Source organism: Homarus americanus, unplaced genomic scaffold, assembly GCF_018991925.1.
Source record: "Homarus americanus isolate GMGI-L3 unplaced genomic scaffold, GMGI_Hamer_2.0 scaffold46716, whole genome shotgun sequence".
NCBI classification, from domain to species: Eukaryota; Metazoa; Arthropoda; class Malacostraca; order Decapoda; family Nephropidae; genus Homarus; species Homarus americanus.
The window spans coordinates 35861-50716 of record NW_024750650.1 but is presented as its reverse complement, the minus strand read 5'-3'; the positions used below and the strand labels follow the sequence as shown (position 1 = coordinate 50716).

The 14856-nt window shown below is 40.4% G+C and overlaps 1 protein-coding gene across 1 annotated transcript in view; it reads left to right on the top strand.

Annotated features, from left to right (window-relative positions):
- LOC121854128 (serine/threonine-protein kinase Pink1, mitochondrial-like) overlaps positions 1 to 14856 on the top strand; it is a 60737-nt gene that overhangs the window by 16902 nt on the left and 28979 nt on the right. Inside the window, exons 7-11 of the mRNA XM_042348520.1 lie at positions 8165 to 8287; positions 8523 to 8697; positions 8900 to 9247; positions 9550 to 9660; positions 10668 to 10877. Coding sequence (XP_042204454.1) covers positions 8165 to 8287; positions 8523 to 8697; positions 8900 to 9247; positions 9550 to 9660; positions 10668 to 10877 — 967 coding nt within the window. The remainder of the gene's footprint in view (positions 1 to 8164; positions 8288 to 8522; positions 8698 to 8899; positions 9248 to 9549; positions 9661 to 10667; positions 10878 to 14856) is intronic.

Below are 14856 nucleotides of genomic sequence, written 5' to 3'. Positions count from 1 at the left end.
ATTTTTGTTCATTTACCATTCATATTTCAATAGAATTTGCTTTAAAACATTAACCACTTTAGTAAATAAATATGAACCAGCACAGAAACCGTGAATAAAAAATGGAAAAGTCAAAGAACATAATGTCATCACAAAAATTGTGACCAAGTTCCAGGTTGCTGATCTGACTTTCTGCCTCATTTACACACAATTGCAGGGTCTCAATTGTTTCTCTTACTATTGACAACACAACATACATACACATACATTGTTTCTCACTCTTGATTTTTTTTCATTTTGGCATTTCTTTATGGTTCTTTATTATTATTATTATTATTAGCATTATGATTATTAATATTATTACATTATCGCCCCCCAGGCCCCGATGTGGGTCAGTGACCTGTCCCCGGGTGGTCTAATCCCCGTAATTTTTTTTTTTTTTTTTTAGGGGTTCGGGATTGACGGTTAATCCGAAAGTCGGTTAATCGATGGTCGGTTAATCAAGGTTTCACTGTATTAACGAGGTTAATATACTGTATTGATGCTAATGTTCAATATAATAAATACATCTGTTATTTATTGGGTGATGAAAGTCATAATGAGACACACTATGTATAGAGACTCCAAGCCATCCCCCATCAACCATAGATTAGGTGAATGCTTCAGATTCACGAGTCGGTACCCCTGGGGTTCACACCTCATGGAAAATGTGGATTGACATCGCTGTCTGTAACAGTTGGGAAAATTCCCAACTGTAACCAAATTTATGAAAGCGAATTTGTTTTTGTTTATTTTGCGAATTATTGCGACTCCACTGTATAATACATACTGTATAACCTCGAGGAATTGAAAAATAAATTGCTCTTGAACGATACTAATTTTCATCCATTTAATTGTTAAGATTATTAATCACGTTTTACTGAATCACAACAGTTATACTGTAGTATATTGAGCAACCACTTTTGTCGTGGCCCTCGACATCTCCAAAGCATTTGACAGGGTATGGCACAAGTCTTTGCTATCTAAACTTCCCTCTTTTGGTTTCTCTCCCCCACTTTGTTCTCTCATCTCTAGCTTCCTTGAGAATCGATCCATGGATCCATGGCAGTTGTTGTCGAGGGATCGATTTCCCGCTCTTTCTCTACCAATAGTGGTGTCCCACAGGGTTCTGTTCTTTCACCAACTCTCTTTCTTCTTTTTATCAATGATTTACTTCACACTACAACTAATTCTATCCATTCTTATGCCGATGATTCTACTCTTCACTCTTCCTCACATTTTCCCCTTCCTCCTAACTCTCAAACTAGATCTGTTTCTAGAACTGATATCATTACTTCTATCAACGTGGATCTGTGCAGCATCTCTGAATGGGGAGATACAAACTTGGTTAAGTTCAATAGTAACAAAACTCAATATTTACCAATTACACTTTGTAAGTAGACGATCTCCCACCAATTACATTTCAGGATGCTATCATCCCCCCAAATTCTGAAATAAATATGTTAGGCCTCACCATTTCCTCCAATATGTCCTGGAAATCACACATCCTTAGTATAACTAAAGCTGCCTCCCAAAAGTTGGGAATGCTGTACAGATGCCGCAGCTACTTCACTCCTGAGCAGTTGCTCCAAGTATATAAGGGATTCATTCGTCCTAACTTGGAGTACTGCTCTCATATCTGGGGTGGCTCTTCTTCTGTCCAACTATTAGATTGGGTGGAATCAAAGGCATTTCGTCTTATTAACTCTCCTCCTTTAGTCGACAATCTCTATCCCCTTTCTCTTCGCCGCAATGTTGCTTCACTCTCTCTCTTTTACAGGTACTTTAACGGGCAATGTTCAGGGGATTTGGCATCCTGTGTACCGCCGGTAAGGCCGTGGGTTCGTAACACACGTCTTGCCCGCGGTGCCCGCCATTTCTCTGTGGATATCGGTCACACGAGAATAACCCGTTATAGTACCTCCTTCTTTCCTCACACAGCTAAACTGTGGAATGCTTTGCCTTCTTCTGTGTTTCCATGCTCTTACAATCTGTCTCACTTTAAAAAGCTGGTTTTCCGGCATCTTCGTGGTGTAGATTAATACAGTATAACCTTTTTTTCTATATTTTCAATTTCTTTCCGTTCTTTTTTTTCGCCCCCCAGGCTCCGTTGTGGGTCGTTTGACCTGTGCCCGGGTGGGCTAATTCCCATAAAAAAAAACAAAAAAAAAAACACAAACCTACTTCACTTCCACTCTCACCATTTACAGTACTTGACAGTACTGTACTTTTACACATGTTCTTGTATTCACATAGAAGGCTTTTACTGCAGGTAACCTCTTCTCAAATCTTTTATCCTTATCAAATCCCATCAAATGAAGAAATTTATGTAAATCTACCTAAAAATACAGTTGAAAAACTTTTTATAAAATGTACTACAGTATTGTACAGTACTCCCTCTTTATCGACGGATTTTTTATCGGCGGTTTCGATTATCGACGGATTATTTAGCCGGGATTTTTATTTTGGCTTTATTTGAACTCCGCGGGCCTTGTTTGTACTTTCGCCGCTAGGCGGCACTAGTGGCGTGACTAGCGCCTACCCGCGGCCCGCCTTCCCTGAACACAAACATCAGCCAAGCCGAGTGGGCAACAGTCTTTGATTTTCAACTTTTGCTGGTGGTTCATCACATGAACTTATATCACTATGCCTCCCAAACGACCTGCTGCTCCCTCTGGATCTACACCTAAGAGGGCAAGACGAGTGCTGACGCTGAATGAGAAGAATGAAGTGCTGAAACAACTCGACAGCGGTATGAGCTATACAGCTGTTGGCCGCCACTTTGGGCTCAACGAATCCAGTGTGCGTGGAATTAAACGACGTGCAAAGGATCTGAAGCACGCTTTAGCTTCAAGTGCACCAGTGACATCAAAAGTGACAAGCCATGTGCGTGATGATGCCCTCATTAAAATGGAAAAAGCACTGAACATTTGGATAGAGGACCTAAACCGCCGCCGCATACCACTTGACTCGAAATTTATTAGGCAGAAAGCTAAGGAACTTTATGATAGGTTTTCTAAAAGTGATGATCATGGTGTTGGTGATGGTGATGGTGATGATCAGGGTGATGGTGATGGTGACAATTTGAAAAAATTTGCAGCTAGCAAAGGATGGTTTGAGAAATTCAGACATCGTTATGGGCTGCATAATATAAAAGTGACTGGCGAAGCAGCATCAGCAGACACTGTGGCAGGGGAAGCATACCCTGCAGAGTTTGCTAACCACATAGCACAAAAGGGTTATAGGCCGGAACAAGTTTTTAATGCTGATGAGACAGGCCTATGGTGGAAGATGCCACGCCGAACCTACATCTCTAAAGAGGAAAAAAGTGCCCCTGGATTTAAAGTTGCGAAGGACCGAGTGACAGTGATGCTATGTGGGAATGCGGCAGGGCATATGATTAAGCCCATGTTGTTATACACTGCCGCACGACCTCGGGCTCTCAAAAATAAAAACATGAACTTGCTACCAGTTTTCTACAGGAACAACAAGAAAGCGTGGATGACATCTGATTTGTGCGTGGATTGGCTGAAAAACTGCTTTGCTAGAGAGGTGAAAAATTATCTGGATGAACTTGGCATGGAGTTCAAAGTGGTATTATGTCTAGATAATTGCCCTGGCCACTCTGAAGAACTCAAGACTGCCCACCCCAACATTGAGGTGGTTTTCCTGCCAAAAAACACCACCTCCATCATCCAGCCAATGGACCAGGGAGTCATTGTCATGTTTAAGGCTAAATATGCAGAGAAGACTTTCAGCATGATTCGTGAGTGCCTTGATAAGGATGCTGATGTGACACCCAGAGAAATGTGGAAGAAATTTGATATTGCACAGTGCATAAACTTCATCGCTGAAAGCCACAATGAACTGTCGCAGAACTGTGTCCGATCATGTTGGAAAAAATTGTGGCCTGAAATTGTCCCAACATTCACAGGGTTCCCAACAGCCGAGCCTCAGTTACGCAACATAATAACTATGGCAAATGAAGTTGGAGGTGAAGGGTTCTCTGACCTAACAGCGGCAGAGGTGCAAGAAGAGTTATTGGGAAATGTTGGGGACCCATTTACAAGTGATGAACTAGAACAATTAGTGGAGCTGCAGGATGAAACAGACGATGAAGTGAGTGATGATGAAAATAAGAACTTAACTTTAGATAATCTTGGTGAAGTAATAAGAATGAGTAAGGCCCTCTCTGCTCGTCTCTATGACATTGATCCCTCCCTTGATAGGTCCCTTAAAGCAAAGAGAGCTATTGAAAATGTTATGTTGCCATATATAGAACTGCAGAGGGAAATGAGAAGCAAGAAAGCACAGACCACCATCACCAACTTCTTCAGTCGCCGAGTGCCTGCCATCGCCGAACCTGCCGGCATCCTGCAACAGGAGGCAGAAGCTGCCGACACCTCACAACAACAAGACGTAGAAGCTGCCGGCACCTCACAACAACAAGACGCAGTACCTGCCCACACCCCTCAAGAAGATGCAGACCTTGACTAATCATACTCATCTGACTGGTCAGGCTTTTAATAAGCCTCAATCATCACACTTGTATATACTGTACACTGTATTGTTTACTGTAAGGACCGATGTTCACTTCAATAAATGAAATCGTAAGTTTGCTAGTATTTTTGTCCACTTATTATATTATTATTTATACACTATTATTTAAGGTTATGTGTAAAGGAAACGCATTAATGCTTAAAGGTACATTTATTCAACATATGCTAATAATAGTTAGAAAAATTACGCAACCATCACGGTATCGACGGTTTCTTTATCGACGGCCGTTTACAGAACGTAACCCCCGTCGATAAAGAGGGAGTACTGTACACTAATGTACTACATTTTTTATATCTTGAGCAAAATATATGATGCTTATATTCAAATTAATCTCTGTCTTGCAAGGATTTCAGCAATGCAAATTATATTATCCTAACTTTAGTCTGAGATATTATATAAAATAAAAAAAGAAATCACCAATCCTTTATCTGGGAACACAAGGAGGGTGGGAAGTGGGGGGGGGTGTGACAGAATGTCTGGCGTTTGCTTGTTTATTTATTTGAGATAAGATTTGACAGTTGGCGCTGAAGGCCTACCTGCGTGTTTATTTATCATTACTTAAGAGTGACTAAGCTCTTCTCATAATTTGCCACCCAAACGACCTGGGCGAATATAACTTACATTGGAGGGATTCTTGTAAGATAGTAATTTATTTGAATACCTGTATAAACAAGCTATACTTGCAACAGACATAACAATTTTAGTACCGTAATCATTCAGTAGATGTACAATACAGGTTTGCACTTAGGTCCATTGTTACTGTACAATATTGACTAAATTCACTAGATAACGTACGCCTGGCAGCACAATCTATAAGAATACGCGATGCATACGTGACTGTGCCCGCTCTAGGGCCATTTAGGTTCGCTAGGTCCCATTATTTGAATTTTTTTTTTTTTTTTCAATTTAAATTTTAATTGTTTATTCCTTGATAGAGGAAGTGGGATCCTAGTGCTGTCACTTGGTACCCCTGTACCATAACACCAGAAGCAACTGGCCAGTGTCACAAGTATATACAGTACAGTACAGCCATCCCTTGGTTATCACACCTAATTGGGACCCCGCCGATAACGAAAGTACAGAACCTATGGGATTTACTCTAATTGGTTCCAGGCACCCAAGACCCAACCCCAGGTTTCCCATTTTACGACCATTTAGACCCACTAAATATATATATATAATGTTATGGTAAATATCATAAACACACATAGGCATGGTTAGGTTTATTACAAAGTGATGAAAAGGTTACGCTTAATACTGTAGTCCACAAAACATGTAGCTATGCTTTGTTTATTTGGTCCCCCGTCATACGAGTCCGTTTTCTCTCACATCAGGACACCTGAGTCCTCCGTTTTCTCTCTTAATCTTAGAGTGCACCAGAGACTTCACTATACTTAGTAATGCCACAGAATTTGAAATTGCAACCCCAATTGCAACTGCGGTTGCAATTGTTGAGGCAACTAGATGTCTGATTACAGCAAATGTGTTATTGTCAATTTGTAGGTGAAAGATTTTATCCTCAATAGATGTAGGTTAACATTACACCTGGAGGCAAATGTTTAAAAAAAGCCTAATCAAGGAAGCATATTACCTTAACACATAATATCTGACCAGTATGGGGAGGATCATCGTGTCTCCGTCAGGGGGTCGTGGAGTGGTGGTCCAGCAGGCGTCACAGATTTGGGGGGCACGGACATATATGTCGGACGTTGTTCGGTCGGACGTTAACCGGTGCATGACTGTACTAAGAATTCTGTGCTTCAAGTATGCAACATTACAATAAAGGTACTTTACTCTGATATCGATGACCTGTGCCTGGGTGGGTTAATCCCCGTAAAAAAAAAAACATAAAAGCTGTCTCCACGGGTATTATTCCTCATTTAGCGATCATTTCGCTTAATCATGGGTTTTCAGGAACACCTCCCCATTGTTATGTGAGAGATACCTCTTCCTCTTTTCTCTTCTCTAGCAAGCTTGACATACACTAATTACAGGTTGTACCTCTGTGGTCCGGAAACTCCCGTGGTCCGGAACGATTTTAGTTTGTCCAATAGGTAGATTTTTTTTTTTTTTTTTTTTTTTTTTTTTTTTTCTTATCTGAATTATTATTATTATTACAGGAGTATTAAATTTTTGCCCCTCAGGCCCCAATGTGGGTCAGTGACTTGTGCCCGGGTGGGCTAATCCCCGTAAAAAAAACCAACAACAAAGCCGCGGGAAATTAAGGTTTGTTTACATCCGGCAGTTCGGCTGCTCTCTCTCTCTCTCCCTCTGCTTGTCTATACAGAGTACAACATTTAACCCTTTAATATATATGAGCAGTAAATAAGTGTTGCTTTCATATTCTTATGTAGAGTAATGACGATATGTTTTCACATGTGCGCACTTACATACGTGCAGTCTCACTTTTTTTTTACCATTAATGGTTAGCTACTTATATTGTTTCATTTATTAACATTAAATAACATTACAGGTACTTCAAACAACCATATTAATTTTTTTACATTAATTTTACTACAGCTACAATCAGGGTCTTATTTTCTTCAGTTTTATATGTAGAACCAATCAGTCACTGGTTTTGTAAGCTTTAACAAAAACAATGCCAACAGCCATCTCGTCCTCGTGTGTTTTAATATTCCACTTATTATTAATAAATTGTATTGTTAATTTTGCACACACAAACATTAATTCAATAAAAACAAATTCAGAAACATTAATTAAAATATATATGAACAGTAAATAAGTGTTGCTTTCATATTCTTAGGTAAAGTAATGACGATGTTTTCACGTGTGCGCACTTACGTACGCGATCTCTCTTTTTTCTTTACCATTATTGTTAGCTACTTCTATTAATCCATTTATTAACATTAAATAACATTACTTAAAACAACCATATTAATTTTACTACAGCTACAGCCAAGGTCTTATTTTCTTCAGTTTTATATGTAGAACCAGTCAGTCACTGGTTTTGTAATCAACGAAAACAATGCTGTGTCATTTCCTCGTGTGTTCTAATATTCTACGTATTATTAATGAATTGTATTGTTCATTTTGCACACATAAACATTAATTCAATAAAAAAGACATTCAGTAATAAACAATAATGAATCTTTTGTACATAAGAGAAATGACGCTGTTTACACGATTATGCACGTCGTCTGCACGTTGGCGGGCCGTTCAAACCCGTCGAAATTCAAGTTTCCGCCGTCAAAATTTGTATTTATTTATTTATTTTTTGTGTTCCAATAAAATATGTTGAATTAAAAACTCGCGAAATTTGAGAAGCTACTATACGACATTTAACCCTTCAATATGTCTTCAAAGAGACCATGATGCAGAGAAAGTGGTGCTAGTGCTTCCAAGTATAAGCACAAGTCACTATCTATCCAGGAAATGAGTGAATTTCCATGGTCCGGCACCGTTCAGGTCCCGAGGTTGCCGGACTTGAGAGGTACAACCTGTAATCCATTTCATATTTTATTTTATTTGACTGAACAATTTTTGCTGTTAAATTTGAGAGACATTTTCATATAAGATATCTTTGAATATAAATATCTATTGTTGTGAACTGATTTCTCATATGCAGGTATGATACGAGTCTTCGTGAATACCTGATTCAACACAAGCCTCCAGGTCACACCTCCCTTCTCCTTCTAACTCAGCTGCTGGAGGCAGTACTTCACCTCAATAACCATAATGTGGTTCACAGGTACAGTTTTTACCTCCTGACTCATTTCCTTATTGAGTCTCTCCTTTAAATGTTTAGATAATTTTGTGAGATTTATTATTAGCATATAGTGTGCAGTGTTTCCTCCTTATGATTTAATTCATATTTTACTTTTTTTTAACTGATGTCATATGAAAGATTGTAAAGTAGTAGTTCTGTGCTATAATTCATTCAATCTTTGGATGTCACTTATGACAATCTATTGTTCTCTTTCCAGGGATCTTAAATCGGATAACATTCTTTTGTCGCTGGCTGAAGGATGGCAGTATCCATTGCTAGTTTTGACTGATTTTGGGTGCAGTATCGCCAATGATACATCGAACATGACTATTTCTTTTCCATCTTATGAAGCAGATCCCAGACAAGGCAATGCTGCACTGATGGCTCCTGAGGTAAGGATACATACTGAAGCATAAATTTGAAAAACTCCTGGAGTAAATACAATAATTTGTAATTTGTTCTTTTCTACATACCGTAAGTGAAGTGTTAATTTCTCAACAGTACCTTCGTATTTTTGTGGTAACGATTTTGTGGTACAGTATGTCATACAATTTATACTGTTAATCTTATAATTAATATTATTTATCTTTACAGGTTAAGACAGCTGTTCCTGGCCTCTTGCGATATGTGGACTATTCTAATTCGGATTTGTGGGCAGTTGGAGCTTTGGCATATGAATTATTTGGATTAGAAAATCCATTTTGTCCCACTGAGCAAAGTGCAGCGGGTGGTAAACAAAAGTATCTTGACTCTGCTACTTACAAAGAATCTCAGTTGCCACGCTTACCAAAGAGTGTTCTGGCCTCGGTTAAGCACTTGGTTCATGATATTTTCACCGTGAATCTCGAGATGCATGATAGTATACATGTATATCATTTTACTTTTTATTCTTTTCTACTTGTAGTTGTAGCAGGAAATATAATGATATTGTTTCAGGAGAAAGCATTTTGTATATCTAAACAAACTCATTAAACCTTTGCTTTATCCATTTATTTCAAAAGGTTCTGGAAAAAAAAATATGGACAAAGTAACCAAAACATTTACAGTAGTTATAGATTTTTTATATAAGTTATTATACAGTCAAGTACACTTTAATTACTCTCCCAAGATACTTCAGGAATTACATTAAAAATGGACAACTATGAAGGGTATATGCAGGTACAGTACATCACAGTACATCAACAAGATCATTAAAAAAAGTTGAAGTATTGCAATATACAATACTGTACTATCATGTGGGTCAGAAATATAATTCACAGAAGCCTCACTGGTTTATGGAAATTGAGGGAATGGTTGAACAAGAGGAAGAGCCAGATCTACCTGTTTCCAACCCTGAACAACAGTCTGACTTGCTGGTTTGTCATCAGAATCTGAGTTTTCAGTGTCAGAAACAACATCACTCTTACTTCCAGACTCATCTTTGTCTACATATTCATTACTATCAGCATAGGATATTTCCTCACTAGAGATTTTTAGGGGTAAAAAATGGCTGGAAATGGTGAGAAAATTATTAATATTCATCACTTCTCGCTCCCCTTGCTATGCCATTCCATCAACTGAGTGACTGTTAACACATCTTGTGCTGCCATCTGTTAATATGAAATGGACAAAATCAAGTATCCCAAGGTTACTTGTACAGTATTTGAAAAATTAAAGCAACTCGTGAAGAACTCTTTTTGCACAAACTTTTTTTCCAAGGTACATTAATTTATTTTAGTAAGGCAAAGGGTTAAGCAATATCCATTTATCTTGTTAAGCATCAGTAAACAACTTTTTTATGTCCCAAACTCATAATAGAGGATGTAGATTGCAAAACTTGGTTATACCTTCATTTCCCCATTTATGCAAGCCATTGTGGCGATAAGAACAATTTCTCCTTCCTCCACATCCTACTCTATTTTAAGTGTCTTGGTGCAACAGCTGTTCTCTTGGAGCTAGGAGACTCTCAAGTTAGTAAACTATGCTCAGTCAGTTAGTTCTTGGTATTGGGGGGCCTCTCAAGAATAGAGCAAGCAAAAACAGCATTTAATAATATAAAAGTTTTGGGTCGAAAAAACCTGAAAAAAATGCCAAATTGGCCCTTTTACTTCAAAGACGATCACTCCACACCATAATGCTTGTAGGAGCACCATATGAGGTGTCAATACTTTCAAGGTAGCCCGACTGCACATTGAGGCAGACAAGCGCCGGAAAGATGCTGCCACCGCCCTTCCCACACTAGATGTAGTCCTCCACACGTGCAATATCTGTGGACAGCCCTGCCGGTCCTGTATCAGCCTCTCGAGTTGCCTCGTAGCTCACCAACAAAGGTGACATCTTTATATCAAATCATTGTATCATGGGATGATTGTCATAATTGGTTCCGAGTGACAGCAAAGTAGTAATGCAGGTATTAGTATGGCTGTTTGTTTGTCTGTTTCAAGGCATGGACATATGCTTACAAATATTTTTTTCTCTTGTTTTTCTACAGAGGCCAAGTGTCAATATTGCAGCAACATTGTGTCAGCTGATACTCTGGGCACCAAGCAAATGGTTAAGTCGGCATGCACTCACCCTTCCTACACATACAGAGGTCTGAATTACTCTTCAAGTACAGGGGGCCCCCCCCCCCAAATTTGCAGATTTTTATTTTGTGGTCCTCTATTATTCGTGGATGACACCCTGGATGTACCCAAGAATGTCTGTGGGTAGTTTCAAAGTTGCCAGCATTTTCAGGGTGGGACAGGGAGCCATTCGTTCTCGAGACAGTAATTTCCTTTATCTGTATTGTAAATATGTGTGTGTGTAGACACACATAAAAATAAATTATAATGGGAAAATACTCTCATAAATCATCAGACACAGATGTAACCCCCCACCCCCTGGTTAGCAACTGTTATTATGGTTGGCGATTTGCAACCATTTTGAGAACTTAACCCCCTCGAATTTGGGGGGGGGGCCCTGTAATATGGGTCAGTTCCTTGTAACGACTGTATACAGTGAGTAGTTACTCAGTAACCCCCAATTTTTCTCAACAACTACCACCAGGTTATCTGGATTATATTTGTATTTTATTATTGAACAGTATTCACAGGTAACAGAAATTATGTACTCCAGGGGCCTGAAGCTGTTAGATCAGATTGTGAAAGTTGTGGAAAGAGTGATCAAGAAATTGATAATGGAAAGAGTGGACATTAATGAAATGTCAGTTGGGTTCATGACAGGTAGGGGGACTATTGAGGCAATAATTATGGCCAAGCAACGACAAGAGAAATATACAGAGATCTAGGGAAGGCAAGAAAGTCTTACCACATATGAGAAGGCTTTTCACAGGGTACCATGTGAAGCACTAAAGCAGGCAATGAGAAAACTAGGGGTCAAGGAGTATCTTCATCAAGTGGTCATGACATTATGTGAGAGCTCAAAAAATGCTGTGAGAATAAGTGATGAGGAATTTGAGGTGAATGAAGGGGTTCATCAGGTTGCAAGGCAGAGGAATGTTTGTGTATAAAGTGTACAACATTCTTCACTATATTTTTTTCCGGACAAATATACAACAGCACATTCAACCACTTTGCAACAAGTTATTCAGAGTGATATGAACTGACAAAATTGTGCATATATTCCATCAAATTTGCACATTGAGTTTCTGTTTCATTTTCAAGCCTTTCAGAAAATCAAAACTGATTTAACCATAGTAGAGTTTGACAACGTGGGTTAGGTCAAATCATGAGGGACAGGAAGATGTATGCAAGAGCCAGAACCCAAGCAATGGCAGTGTGTAGAAGGGCTGAAAAGGAGTTCCAGAGGCTGGTTGCAAGCGAGGTCAAGTCAAACCCAAAAGCGTTTTACCGCTATGCAAAGTCAAAATTAAAAACGCAAGTAGGAGTATGAGACCTGAGGCTTGAAGATGGTAGTTAAGCAGATTCTGACCAGGCTAAAGCTGAGGCATTGAACAGTTTCTTTTCCTTGGTGTTCACGAGAGAATACGATTAACCTTCCTGCGTTTGAGGACAGACGGTTCGACACAGCACTGATTGTGTGTTCACAGAAGAGGGTATTAGAAATAAACAGTCAAAGCTAAAGGTCCATAAGAGTCCTGGCCTTGACATGGTGCATTAGGGTGTGCATGTTTATCGGGAGGCATTTTGAGTTTGGCATCGGCCCATGAATGTTAATGTGATGTAGTTCTATGTGCAGAATCATGATATCTTCCAGATTTGAAAAGTTTTCATTTTTTGCGAGGTAGGGTACAACTTGAAATCTTTATGAAAATTCAGTATTCACACTTTTACCAACACCACTAAATAGCTTATTTAAGTAAAGTAAATGTATCAGGTTAATTTATTAGGATGAAAATGATCCAGAATAATTAAACTAATGATCTTGACACATTCAGTAAATTTAATATTCCTTTAGAAAACGCGTCATCAAATACAAAACCGGTTTACTACTCACGACCGGTGTTGCTGCACACCATGAGAACATGTCTTTTCTTGCTTCTGTTTCTACTCATCACCTCCCTGCCTGACCACCTGAGCTCAGGATGTAGCCTTCCCTCCTCTCCTGGCTCAGCCTGCAGTGACTGCTGGCCTCGCTCACTTGCTGTGCCTTGCGCTCTATACTCTGGGTGTGCGAGGGGCCAGGCAGGGACATGCATGGGGATTGTCCAGAGCTCTGACTTGAACATTGGGTGAGGCTGCAGGTAGAGGGGGCTCACTGCCAGCCTGGATGTTATCAGATCTATGAGATCAGTGAGGGTCTTGGCACCTAGATTGACTTCAGGAGTCTTTCTGACCCTGAAGGGAATCGTCCACCAACGTTAGTCATGCCCAGATCCTCTCATAAGTCTCATATCCAAGATCTTTTTGACTGCCACTCTTCTCTCCTCCTCATCCTTACTGCAAGGCATTGTCTGCAGAACTGCCTTAAGGATGATGCAGAAGATCTCCTCTGATCTGCTCCACAATCTGAACAACCTTCGCCCAGCTGACTCCTCCAGAGGGCGCTCAAGCTGGAAGAAGACATGCCTCGGACCTTGGGAGAGCGATGACTTGACCTTGGTGTTGAACCAATTTGGCAAGTGAACCTCGATAGGTGGACAATAGGATCTCAGGTTGTGAAGCTGGTTCCCTTTCAGTTTATGATGGGCTGACCCAAATTCTGTAGAACCTGAAACCGTTGTGACCACCTAGAGATAATGAGACTGGACCTATCTGCAGGTAAGCAAGTCTATCAGGCATGACCCCCCGGTTTGATGGCACTGCAAATCGTGGCAACCATAGTACAGTCGGTACTCAGGTCGTCAATGACAGTATGTGCAAGCTCAGCAGTGGAGGGCCAACTGTGATTTTTCAAGGCTTCAGTTTATTTCTAACTCGAGTGGCAGAGTCCAGCATCTTGCCAAGAGGACCAGACCATCATTGTTTGAAAGGTCTTGCCATCCAGCTCCTGGATCAGATGTCTGAGTGGCAACTCGCTGGTGTGGAGGTCACAAACAATCCAGACCAGCTTCCTCCCAATCTTCCGCTCTATCCACTGTATGACCCCCCCTTGCCACCCTGTGTTCGTGTTGGTGCTGTCCCCTCCAATGGCCTGCAGGGTCTGGTCTACGTTCCTCTCTCTGAGCCAGTTCACAATGTTATCTGCCATTATCTCAGCTGGTTTCCTGATGTCATCTTTCTCTGGAGTGAAATGCCACAAATACTTCCCTCCTGGTTCACTGCAGCAGGAGTAGTGTTCCTCCTTCACCATGGCAGGAAACAACTTGTCAGAATCTCCAACTTTCATGAACACTTTAGTGTCATTCCTTCTCCCATCAAAGAACAAACAATTGATTCCATTTTCTCTTATCCCCTTATCAAACTCCTCTTCTAGGTTACTGACAAGTTTCTCCTGAGCTTTCCTTACTTTGTTATGATCTATCACCAGGTGAACATCATCAGGTGTTATCAAACCACCGTCAATCCAGGCAGCTGTTGCTATCTCTGCAGTTTCTCTGAGACCAGTGTGGTGTCGGATGCTGGCCAGAGCTATGCTCGGGATATCTTTCCTATTTCGAATCTTATGCCTGGAAGGTTTGGGATCATTATTTTCTGGGTTAGGGACAAAGTCATCATTCTCCTGGTCAGCACTCGGATCAGCCATGGGGAAGTCATTAAACTCTGAATCAGCTTGACTCCAATCATCGGCCTTTTTTACCTCACCCTGGGCCTTCTCAAGTCTCTTTTCCTCGGCAACTCTTCTCCTCTTCTGTCTCTCTGTGGGAGCCTCCTGTCTCTTGGACTCCGGAATATCTTGGCTAGAAATCATGAGAGCCCTATACTGCCAGTCTCTGTGCTTTGACAAATGCCAGTTCGACCACAGGAATCTTCAGTTCACGCTTGCAAATACAGGAGATGTGGGCCTCGGATTTTACAGTCACGACGATCCAAACTCAGACAGAGAACAATTGGGCACTTGCAAGTAATTATGTCAAATAACTGGGTCCAGTTATTGGCAAAGCTGTCCTCAACTGCAAGTTTTCCTCTCTCCCCAAGAGAGATATCTTCTTGCCTTTTCCCAACTGGCTA